We start from the raw sequence: 13,416 nt of genomic DNA, 5'->3' as shown, positions 1-13,416 counted from the left end.
GAGTTGAAGATTAATGCATTTGAAGAACAGCAGTTAGGAAAGACAGGTTTATCTGCTGAATCTTTTACATTCTAATGAATTTGTGAGATTTATTTTATCTTTAATTAAACCCATATTATAGAAATATATATTATCTGGATATCATTTGAGGAAATTTACACATAATAAAATGCAGTATAGTTTTGCATTTCTGTTTAGCAAAATGTAACCTTTCAAGAAAAGGCTACAAAGTTCTTAATCTCTCATTGTTGCATGGCAGTTTAAAAATAAATCAGTTACTCAACCCCCCAAAAATTCATTTCTATAAAGAAATGGCAGTTTGGCAGGCAGCCAATTTATAATCAAGGCAATGTTTAAAACATTACTCTCACAGGAACACTTGGCTGATATTATATGTGTCCTCCTAAAAATAAAGTTTTAACAATTAATTTACAAATGGTCCTTGATAATCTAATAACTGTCATGGCTTAACAGTTTTACTGGGCTTTGCTCAAAAATGATTTTGTAAGGTACATACAAATCAAGTCTTGTTTTCATGTCCAAAAATCATAGGAGAGATCATTAGTATACTCACAGCAAATGACCAGCCTTCAGCCACCATAAGAAAGACTGTATAGCAGAGTTCCTCAACCTTGGCCACTTTAAGATGGGTGGACTTCAACTTCCAGAATGCCCCAGCCAGCCAGAATTCTGGAAGTTGAAGTCTACCCATTTTAAAGTGGCCAAGGTTGAGGAACCCTGCTGTATTGGGAACAATGAGACCAGCTTTCTTCAACCTAGTGCCCCCCAGTTGTGTTAGACTCTCAGAACCCTCAAAGGCCACCAGTTTGGGAAAGACCTTTTTATATCATAGGCCTCCACACAGTAACTAAGACTCTTCCAAATTTGGCTTCCTAATGTTCAGTATGTTGTATAATTATGCTCAGAGGAGTAGTTGTACAACAGGGGAGGCCGTTCTTTGCCTTCCTTCTATGAAAAATGAAACCCTCAGAGATGGAAACCAATATTACAAATTGCCAAGCACCACTGAGCAGCGCCTAAAACTAGCTCACACTATGGCTGTATTGGGCTATCATACTAAGCTGCAATATGTTTGATTTTGCCTTAGTGGAATGTGTGAACCCAGCCACTGTGGTTTGTAAACCATGGTTTATGGCTTAGCATGATGTGTGAACAAGATTACTATGGCTTTTTCAACAAATCATAGTTAAATAAAATCCATGGCATAAATTCATCCACATAGCTGTACTGTATATTTAATGGCTCCTATGACATCCAAAAGTATGGCATAAACTGACTCTATTCAAAGCCATACTTTGAGATACTGGTGTTGCAACTTTTATGCTCTAGTAATTCATACATCTTCATGATATTATGTTCCAATGTTGGCTGTCAACTATAATCCCTCTTAGACAAAGACAATTTGGCCATTGTTTTCTAGCTTCTGATAACCCCTTGTTTCAGATGTCCATGGGGAATTCCTTTAAAGACAAACCAGGCACTCCAGTTTCACTACAGCATTGATGATCTAGGTTATTAACTTGTATGAAACCCCTTTGGCTAGACATAAAACAAATTAATCTATTCAATTCCAGTTCTAATTTTAGAGGTACGAATAGGGTGGATGGGTAGGGAGGCCTATAACATATATACATACACCCACACATATACATACATACATACGTATACATACATATACACATATATATGCTTGTTGGATATGACTTCCTCAGGGCAAAAAATATAACTGATTAGCATGTTTCAACAGAACATATTATTTGGATGTTGTACACAGCTAATGTCCTGATTCAGTCTTTAGTTGCCTGTTTGGCTTTGCATCTTTGCTTAATGATCTTTGCCCCCCAAATGAAACTGGCCAGATGCTATGGGACTTGTCTTCAGAGGGCATTTTTCAGCCCTTTCGTGATAGCTATCACAGTTGGGACCCTCTGAAACAGTCGTCCTGTGCACATTTACCTGGTAGTAAGTCCCATTAAATCTTATGGTAGTTAGATCTCCTAGACAATTTAACTAATCTCAGAAAAAACAAAACATAGTTAGGCCAAGTTAATATTTGGAAGGGAGACGATTACAAAATCCCAAGGCTATAAGCTACACTTGGTAGTTGAAAAAAAATTCTGGAAGAAAACAGTTCCAAATCATTTCTATGCTGATGCTATATGCATGTCTGTCTGTGTGTGTGTGTGTGTGTGTGTGTGTGTGTGTGTATATATATATATATATATATATATATATATATATATATATAGTGTATATATATATATAGACATGTTCATCAGGAGTTGAGTGATCAGCTTGAATGAGGTCTTTTTTTTTTTGTATGTACAGATGTTTAAGAATCTGAGTTTTATATAGCAATTTGGTTCATCCGTCTTTCTGTTGTTATTTTGTCTTCTTTAAAGAAAAATAAGTAAGCAATCAATGTAGATTTGCAAAACAAATCTAGTTTAAGCTTATTTGTAACATTGTAGTCACTTCCTCTTCAACAGAGAGCTGCATGTTTTCATCCAATATAAATAGCTGTTACAGCAGATGCATTACAAGTTGAATTTTTTTATTGTTACCTAAATAACATGTATCATTATTGCATAATGATAATAATAAGCATGTCTGGTTAGATGGTATCATTTAGCCAAACTTGGCTGCAGTTAAAAAGCTAAGCAGGATTAGACATGGTTAGTACACCATTATTATTATTATTATTATTATTATTATTATTATTATTATTATTATTATTATTATTTATCCTGATAATCAATCAATCAGTCTGTCTGTCTATCTTTGGTCAGCTCAGGGTGGCAAACATATCTAATACCTCCTCCTAATGCCTCCTATTTTCCCCACAACAACAACCCTGTGAGATGGGTTGGGCTGAGAGAGAGTGACTGGCCCAAAGTCATCCAAGTGGCCTTCATGCCTAAGGGAGGCCTAGAAATCACAATCTCCTGCTTTCTATGCCAGCACCTTCACCGCTACACCAAACTGGCTCTCTGTAACACCCGCTGCCCTCTACTGGGAAGTCACAAAACATTCTGGTAGAAGGCAAAGAGAAACCACTTACATATTGTTGCCCATAAAACTACACAGATGTGCCCATAAAGTCACCAGGACTCTTAATCTAACTTTTCCCCAAAGCACGGTCATTCTTTTTTTAAAAATCCACACTCAGTATATATTTTTTTAAAAATTTCTCTAATGAAAATGGATACTAAAAAGCCTATTATTTTATAATGGAATCTCTTTTAGGGTGTTTACTAGCAATTATTCTGCAACTTGTAGAAATATCCATTCCTACTTTACTTCTCTAACATAATGCATTTCAAAAGTGTTGGACTTCAGAATTTGCCATCAGTATGTCTAGGATGCCTGAAAATGCTGGGATTCCAGTACATCTGGAGGATTTCAGGTTGGGGATGATTATTCTTTGCTTATCAAGCTCTTGTTAATGTTGTTACGATTCTTGCACATTAATGCTGCTGGCTACTTTCAAGCCATTAAAACAATAATCATGCTGTCAGCAATCAGAGTTGTATTCAATATATTTGGAGAGGGCTAGCTGAGAAGCTATGATAGACAACCTGATTTTGGGTGCAGAACTGAACTAAATGTTTTCCTCTTCTATATTAAAGTTGAGTTTGTAGAATACAACCATGGTAACACTGAAAAACAGGTTCACCATGGACAGACTCCAGCAGTGAAGAAATAACACATATCCATGCAGATCACATCCAATCATTTTTGATACCATCAATATCAACTCCAGAGGAGATTCAATTGTGCAGGAAGTGGCCACATGACCGAGGCTATCCCTTTGATCTATGCTTGTATGGATTAAGAACACAACATGGGAATCTAGCACAAAGAGAATTTGTAAATTTGTAAATTTGAAATCTATCTATCATCTGTCTGCCTGTCTATCTATCTCTACCTACCTACCTACCTACCTACCTACCTACCTACCTACCTTCACTGCTACAGAGGGAACACATAAGTTGGATCTAAAACTTTCTGATTTTCTTGCAAAATTACATTATGTCAGATGAATGCTTACTGTGAAAAGTGCATGAGGATAGGCTTAGGACAGAGGCATCAAAAAGCAGCAGGGTATTTACAGAAGTATGCAAGAGATAACAAGACGGGTGCATAGGCAATTATCAGAAATACCTGTCCACTCAATGATGCCTCCCCTTGGATTTGCAAAGCCAACTGGCACATGGCAAGGATGAGTTCGGTTCACACACACTGGGACAAAAATGTGCACAGACCAATAATGGTTCACTCTGAAAAACTCTGTCACAAATGATTACTGGAAAATTGTTACAGACAATTAATATGAATGGGGCAGGAAACACATTACAGTATGAATCAGGAGTTTCACTCTTTTCTTTCAATATGACTGATTCATAAACTGGTTTGTATGTAAAACCAAAATAGGATGTATCAAGCAAAGCACCCTATTTCATCATTGTATCATAGGTCAATAAACAGCAGCATCAAACAGGAAGATTTTCCTATATGGATCATCTGTGTATAACTTCATATAAGACGACCACTGAGGTATTCATTTTGCTTTGTGTGTTTGATAAGGAGCTGCTATTGGAAATGGACATGGTGTTAACACACATTCACATAAAATCCAGCCACAATCACAACCTTCTTACATGTGGGGCACCAGATACATTTTCACTCTAACCCCTGTAGGAAAAATGGTCACCCTGAAGTTGGCTACCATCTTGACATATGTGTGTGTGGGTAACTCAATATTGCAAATCTGTAAGAGGCAACTGAGAATAAGTTCTTTCAAGATACAGAAACATATTGACAATTGCTAATAACTTGAAGTAAGCTACTTTGGGATTTTATACAAATGAAGTAAAATAATTGGAACATTTGAGCTGCCTTTGGATTCTCACACACTTACTTTAAATAATTCAATCCATTTAATATTCAGGGGTATTGGAAAATGTGGAAATTATTAAAAAAAACTGTGGGCTAGCATTTCAATATTTGTAACATTTGCAAATTGTTGATAACAACAGGGCTTGTGTTGTTTATCACTGTTATTGTCACCATTATTTTAAACATACTGTATGCTTCAATCTGGAATACAGTGTAGAGTGTGTCTTATTTCTGTTGGGGAAAAAAATCACTTGTTGGTCACTTGAACAGCTCCCATGAAGTTAAAAAGGAACATGATTCATATCTGAATGAAACAACCTTTGAAAGCTGAATTCCTTTTGCAACCAGAGAGATTTTTATTAAGTTTTATTAAGCCATGTATTCCTTCAGAGCATACTGAACTAGTAATAATATCACGTGCTTCTTATTGGAAAGGATGTTTGATTCCTCCCTTGGAAAAATGGCTAATCAAGTTATGGGGCTATGTTTTGATGTCCAAAATAATGTCATACTTAAAAAGTAAATCTGATGTAGAATTCAGTTCTGACTAGAAACCATTCTTAGACTATGGCTTAGTATATGGTGCCACACCCTAAATTTGGTTTGTTATACATTTAGTCTATATTTTAACTTTGCAAGCAACTGGATGATGTAATTCTATAATTAGAATTAGATCACCTATAATTCTAGCTAGCATGTATACTGTGTTAGCCAGATACTCTTAGTTTAAAGCTCTTAGTATAAACTAGTCTCAGCTTTTCCTTTACAAACTGATATAACACATTTGATAACTCTATAAGTAGCTAAGGTTATACTGAAAAACATTAATCTCCATCACATTTTAGATCTGATGTTTACTTATTCATACTTTCCTAATTGCATTTTACTATTTTATTCTTTTGATATGTCTCTTATCTTTCATGGGTTGTATTCTTTTAAAAATGTTAAAAAAATAAAATGAAGTTCAAAAGATAAAGCCTTACTTTTAATTGTGTTGTTTTAAATATAAGTTTCCATTTATTCCCCATATACAAAATAATAATAATAATAATAATAATAATAATAATAATAATAATAATCTGATTCAGTAACGAGGGGAAGAACCAAAATTTAGAGGCACAGCCTACATTTTAATGCAGAAAGTCTCAAGGAAATTTATCACAGGATTTCAGAGTTAATATTCAGGTTCTGGCAAAGGCACTGGAGGCTTGATATGTAGTGCAGTTCAGACCCTTAATTAAAACAGTTGATCATCAGAGCTGATTTAAGACAAAAGATCTCTGGCCCTACCTGTTTAGTATCTCTGCATCCTATGACAACCTATTTTCCCCTCTCATTGGCTTTTAATCCATTCAAATGAAAGATGCAATTAAAGGCAGTGTGTAGACAAACTACTGAAAAATCCTCAAGATTATATTTTAACTCTAAATCAATCTATTCACACCAAGTAGTAAAGCATTCTTAAATGGGATCCCCTTTATGTTAGGGATCTGCATCAAATCTCCTCATTTACTCCCCCCAAGTCTTGTTAGCTATCCCCATCTTCCTGAATCCTATTTAGTAGTCTGGTTTATAATATTCATAGCTTTAGAATTAAACCTGAATGTTAAAAGTGTGCTTACTTTTAACTACACTTTACTAAAAAACCTATTTCATAATGAACAGTGAGAAGTCAGCTTGCTTTAATAAATCGTACTTAAGGCTAAACAGAGTTTAGGTTCAAAAGTAATGCCAATGTGCAGAGAGTTAAAAAGAGAAGCAATACTTTTCAATGTCCCTCTTGCCCCGGGGATCAGAAAGTTAAGGATTTTGATCAGCACGAGATTCATTGCTGTTGACCTTAGCTTGAAGTAATGAGATTGAAGCTTCATATATTGATTACAGTGAAAACTAAAGCAGACTGTTTCTACAAAATAGATTGGACATTAGATGGTTTTCTTTGAGCGTTGGTTTTGAAGAAAGGCCCTTTTCAGTTGTTCCATGCTTCCACCTAAAGTATTTAATCTGTAAGTGTACAATTTAGCATTTCTAAAGTTGAGAACTGCAAACTGCATATTTGAAGGCAACTGGTTGCAACTTGGGTAAGACTGGCGAGAGCCAAAGCAAGCAGAACATTCTATAGGAAAATGGACTCAACATTCAACATTGTGGACATGTGTGAAGGATGTCGGGTGGGGGCGGAGGAAATCAGTAAGCATGACTATTTTAAAAGCACTACCTATATTGTGAACCATGGCACAAAGCTCAACGGACCAAGTATGTTTTATCTTTTTGTTATTAATGTGCATTTATATATGCTGCATTATGCAACTATGGATAGCATGGATCACAACTGGTAGTTTTGAGCAGTTTTAGATACTTTGCTAGTGACTAACATACACAATCTTGTTATGTATGTCATTTTACTTAGAACACCTGCCTTAAAAAAATGTAACACTAATGCAGAATATGTGAGATGATGGAACAGAAGTAATGTTTTTCTCTGCTTTATATTACCTATTATGCCTTTTATATTGTTTGGATCATTTTGTAACAATACATTGCATATAATATTTATAATACTGCAAGCTGGATCCTGAAAGCAATGCCCATAAAGAAATCATATAAACACACCTATAAATAAATATTGGATATAGTTTGTTTGTTTTTTAAAAAAAGGGTAAAGTTGAAAATATTGTGTTAAACACATCAGCAAGGGGTATTGTCAAAGTTTAACATTTTCCCCCAATTATTTTTTTGCCAATATGCCTCCAGCGGCATATTCTTGGGATGAAGAGTATCTGGATTTAAATAGCTCTCTCCCAGTGTGGTGATAAAGTTAGAACCAAAGACAGAAAGAGAGGGAGGGAGAGAAAGAGAGAAAGAGAAAGGGAGAGAGAGAGAGACAGACAGAAAAGAAATCTCACTGAATATTGAGGTCAAGAATGGAAGACTTCTAAAAAATGATAGGGCTACCATATCTGAGCTGAAGAGATCTAGAGACCACTAGATGGCAGCAAATAGATATTGAAAATGGTACTTCTGTACTGCCACCTAGTGGTTGAGTATTTGCAACCGAAATATGGTAGCTCTACTAATGGTTGATCTCCATTTGCATTGACATACGTCAGCTTCCTCCTTCAAATCCGGACCATTCTGCCCACCTGTGATTTCATAGTAAGGAGGGGTTTTTCCTCCGGAGACTCCTCCCTCGGTATCTCCTTCATCACCATGGCAACAGCCTTATCTGCCGCCCTAGAGCCTTTCCCCTATAACAGTGAAATCAACAATGACTTGTGTCAGGAGGAAACTTACGACATTCCTGTTACAGATGTAGACATAGCTTTAGTATGACATTGTTATCATCAATTTCAATTCCCTTCCTCCTCTCCGCCCCCCCCCCCCAAAAACAAAAACCAGCAAGAAGTTAAACTAACATGTAAAATAGTGGAAGCAAAATGTTGGTGCTGGAAACAAAAATGTAATTTTTAAAGCAATTAAGCAATCATATTGGCAAAGCTGTTAATAATAAGAAGCAAAATATGTTTATAGATATATGGTGCCCAATCCAACACTCTTTATTACTTTCCAGGGTTTTGTTTTGTTTTTTTGCCCCTCTTTCAGGTTTCCATGTATGACCCAGTGGATTATTTAAAGCAATCCTCCATGGTGCCCAACCTGAAGTCTTGGAGCTGTCTTTGGTAGGACAAGTCCTTGGTGTGGCCTCCAGAATTTGCTGCTAAATTGTCATTTTACTGTGTCAGTAGCGGGATATTTTTAAATCCATGGAAATAATTGACTTAAGTTCAAGTTAAAATTATATCATATTTAGGATTTTTCTTGTCCAGGTCCTTTTAGAAGTACAGCTCACAGCACACCAAAGACCACAGGAGGCTCTCAACCCCCAAAAGATGGCCAAGTCCTCCTGTATACTGTTTCCTGGTGGGCTGCAATTTTATAACTCCATATTCAGAATTAGTATCTGGACCATTTACTTCAGTGGGTTAAATTATAATTCAACCTCCAATCTGAATATCATTTGTACTCCCTAGGGACTTTTAGACATGGCATGGCACATCTCCGTAATAAGATAATTTGGACTTATCTAAGGTTGTTGTGGAGGACAATACTGGCCTATCTCTCCAGGTTGTGGTGAGACACACAAAATAATGTATATGAATATTTCAAAACATTGGGCCTAATAAGGGAATCTTGCTGCGTTAATAAGATGCCACATCAAAGCTGAAGTTGTAGGATTGGACACCATGTGTGGTATTAATTGAAAAAGAATTTAAATCAGTGTGAACATTTTTTCCATTCTCATTTGCAAATACCATCATACTGAACACTTTCATTGTTGTTAGTCCTGGAATGACTTCAGAGAATCTGCAGCAATGCATCGTTAACATATAAATATATCAGGTTACTGCTTTCTCATTGTCTCCTTTGTCTTATTTTCTTAGGAGACCAAAGATCAGTATTACAGCTCATCTCTCATCAGCTAGCATGTAATGAAAGCTTCAGCTGGCCAATTAACTTGAGATAATTTTAAGCATCAACTGCATGGCATGGTTAGCTAAAAAGTGTCTTAATTCCCTACTGGGACAGAAACTACCCATTGGAATATGGAAGTACTTTCCTCTGAAATTGAATTGTTAAAAAAGAAGCATAATGATTACTAGGACATCAAGAGTGGCATATGAATATTTGTTTTTAAAAAAAGAGAGAGATTAATTTAATTCTCTCTAAAGAATATAACAAGTCCCTTCTTAAAACACAGTAACAAAAAACACAGAATATGTGTTGCCTTAAGAGAAAAAGCAATTCTAGAATACACACATTTTAAAAAGTAAAGTTGGCAGGAACCAAGGAAAACCAAATTCTTGAGAGTAAAAACTTTCTTCAAACCAACACTGGCTTTAATATCTAATCCCAGTGGCAACCCACCAGATTCAGATTCACAACATGACTGTAATGAAAACATTTATTTTAAACAATACCTTACATTTTTAAGGTAATGCGCTCCATAATAAACCATTTAAGTTCAATATGGCAGAATTTAAATTCTGTCCTTCTAGCTACAACAGAAAGATATCTTTCAGAGAAGTACCTGAGCGGCTAATCATGTATAAATAGAACACTATTACAACTTTTAAATCACTTCTGATGTAATTGTAAAAATGTATATATCTCTTACATTATCTTTCAATATATAATTGTATTGTACATATGTGATGAAGTCCTCTCCAGTAATCTGACAATGGAACTAGATGTATGATTTATGATAAATGTGATTATGATCACCCTAGTGTCAGGTCAAATCTGACTGGTCATAAGGAACAACAGATTAATAGCTTAGCTAGGCATTGACTACTATTCTTGAGTTATCCATTGCATGAAGACAGCAATATCCAGCTCAAGGTAATCTGAATTATAACCCAAAGATCCTCCTGATGGAGCTACAATGGGTTCTTTACCTCTGATGTCAACTAAGTATTGAAAATTGCCATAAGTGTATGTGTGTGTGTATACACATACAAATATATATAGACACATACACCCAAGAAAGTCCAATTCTAGAACTACTTCAGCAATGTAAAAATAGCTACTTAACTGTATCATGGATGCTGGCCAGTAGAACTGATGGCACAAAGCTTCTATATGCTGGAACTTCATAGAACCATTTTCCCTCAAGTGAGTTTTTAGGGCAATAAAGGCATCTTTTAATAATTTCTGCTGCATTTAAACTATGGCATCTGTAGTAATCTTCAGGAATTTAGCACAGAAACTTTCCTGATCATCAAGAATGGTAACGAAGGGTATGTGGAAAGGAGCAACTGTATACTCTGCATTGACTTTTGGGGTGGAATGCTGAACGATGGATCAGACATGGACTTTAGCACGGCTGAATGACAGTATCTTTTTTTCACAGCTTAGTTGCTGAAAAGGTAATATTCATAAAGGACCTCACGAGATTATGCGTTTGGGAATCTTGCCAGTGATTGGCCCTTTCACAGTGCAAGAAACTTGGCTGGAAAAATGTGAGATGGGGCAGGTAGTAGCAGCCTAGAACTAAAATTACAAAACAAAACACAATTGGATGGCGAGAACATGTAAAAATAACTCTTCCATAAAGGCAACACACAAATTCACTTAATGTGAATTATAGTGTACTGTACAAGGAGTGAAAGTATTCTGACAAACATCATAGTTTTATATACATTTCAGGTTCTGATTTCTCCCATTATTTCATCTGCTTATTTTTCTAAGTAGATCTGCTTGGAATTATGATGTACAACTTAACTGGAAATAAAGCTGCTTTTAAAAAAATGGAAAGCCATAAATATGGCACCTGTATCTTTATTGGTGATATCTACATATTAGGTTTTAAGGCAATGTTGTTTCACTCCATCAAAATCAAGCTGAGCCTGTTTGATACTATAACACAACACATTTTATTTGTTGTTTATAAAGTGCAGTCAAGGAACCATGGTTTCTGAATAACACAGGGATCCAAATTAACATTTTGAAATAAGATACAAGAAGCTGCAGTCATGTCCAATGCATGCTCATATAAAATACATCAAATCTAAGCATGCTTGTTCTTTTACACACTTTTGTTATACCCAAACCGCACAATGCACGGTAGTGAACAGTGAATTATAATCAGGATATGGTATTTTATCTGATGAGAAGCACATTCTACTTGCTAAGCGTAACAAAAATTATCTGGCCAAATGTGCATAGTTTTATGTATGATTCACTCTGCGGCAGCATCCTCTTATGCAATATGTGGAACGATCATTGCACTAGCAGTAAATAACATGCGGCTTTGGCAAAAGAGGTTACTCCTTTCGTGATGAAGGTTGGAATAAAGCAAGTTTTGTCAGTTAGAAAAGATGCATTAGAAAACATGCGATGCTTTTTAAATGTCTGGCACAGGAGGAAAAAACCCACCAAGGCAAAGATCAGCTTGCATTTTTGAAGCCACAGCCACTTTTTCTTCAAGGTCTCACCTACTGCCTGAAAACAGTCATGATACTCATATTAGTGCTTGATAATAATCAGTCAATATCATCATCATTAATCCACTGGATGGCTATAATCATAATGCCACAACATTCCATTTTTCTTTCACAAGAATAATCTACAATCCCTGTTATTTCTGCTGTAGAAGAGCCCAAAATCCCCACAGAAGGTTTACTGGATGGGGAAAGGGCTAGAAAAATAGGGTGCCACAACACAGAGCCATAGTCATCTTCAAACTTCATCCCACCTCTGCATGGAACAGGACCAGCCTCTCTAAGGTTTGAGAATGACAACTGAAACTTTGGAGTGATTAATGTCTCCAGAATGGCAGCAGGGTACAAGATCTAGAAAATAAAGTAGTTTTCTGCATAACACATAATTAAGGAAATTTGGTACAAAGGTTCATAAGAAAATCTATTATAGACAAATTCACAGAGGTTCTTTGACAAGACTGTTATGCTTGATGTGTCTTTAGAAGGCTGTTACGGTTTTTATTAGGACTGGGAGAAAAAGTAATTTAACCAAAAATTCATGAAACAGACTCACAACTCCAAGAAAAAATAGTTTTGCGAAAAGGGGTTTTCTATTTCTACAAATTATTCTAGCCATTCTTCAGCAGAGGTACCTGGGAGTTAGTCACAAGAAAATCAACCAGACTTACTTTTGATTAGAATCTAGTCCCAATCTGAAATATCTCCCCCCACTCCCCACCCTCCGTGAATGGACATTTGACTATAGCATCTTTATGTTTTATATGAAATACATAATAAAAAAGAAAAACAATCCAATGAAAATATATTTTCCCTTGTACCCAAGATCTGAAACTGAGATTGCTGAAATATGAAGCTGTGACTTTTAGCAAATCCATTTAAAACCTTGTCCTTCCTTTTCAGTGTTTTTTATCTGCATTGAGCTGCTGGAGCCAGTTTGTAAAAGTGTGTATGCTCTAAAAATATTCAAATATTGCCCATTTTAATAGCACTTTCCAGCAAATGGCCAGGGGAGAGGTGGCCAATTTTTACAACCAACAGATAAATGTTATTATAAATATGGATCAGAACAAAAGCCATAATATACCTTTTCTGGGATCTTAACTCACTTTGCTTAAAATAACTAACTTAATTTACTGTGCTATAATTGTTATTTGCCAGGCCCTGGAACAAAATGATGACAGGCATTTGGAATTTCCCCACTTTTAAAAGAACCCAAAAAAGACTTTGTGGTAGAAACAAACTGACATCCCTCCAACTCTTTTCCTGCCAAATTAATGTCTAGGGAAGTGCAAAGCTTTGCTTCAATAATGATTTAAGTAAAGCACCCCTTTGAAGCTCCTTCATGACTGAATCTGTTTGCTGACTAACAAAATAAAGCTGCTGCATTACTTTGATTTGGAGGTCTCTTCTACCAATCCTAATTCCTGGAACAGGAATTTCTGCATATGTTCAGGGCATGATCAAAACTTGTTGTAGCTACTGGGCCTACAGATGG

At 35.9% G+C, this 13,416-nt stretch overlaps 1 protein-coding gene across 1 annotated transcript in view; it reads right to left on the bottom strand.

The window, feature by feature from the left end:
* PEX5L (peroxisomal biogenesis factor 5 like) overlaps nt 1-8,168 on the bottom strand; it is a 51,926-nt gene extending 43,758 nt beyond the window's left edge. Inside the window, exon 1 of the mRNA XM_025163102.2 lies at nt 8,064-8,168. Coding sequence (XP_025018870.1) covers nt 8,064-8,132 — 69 coding nt within the window. The 5' untranslated portion in view covers nt 8,133-8,168. The remainder of the gene's footprint in view (nt 1-8,063) is intronic.
* Nucleotides 8,169-13,416: the final 5,248 nt, after the last annotated feature.

The sequence above is a fragment of the Python bivittatus genome, unplaced genomic scaffold (assembly GCF_059951505.1).
Source record: "Python bivittatus isolate LINGU-HERP-01145 unplaced genomic scaffold, Pbiv_v1 ctg000980_np1212, whole genome shotgun sequence".
NCBI lineage: Eukaryota > Metazoa > Chordata > Lepidosauria > Squamata > Pythonidae > Python > Python bivittatus.
Note: the sequence above shows the minus strand (reverse complement) of the source record. Positions and strands in the feature narration are given on the sequence as shown.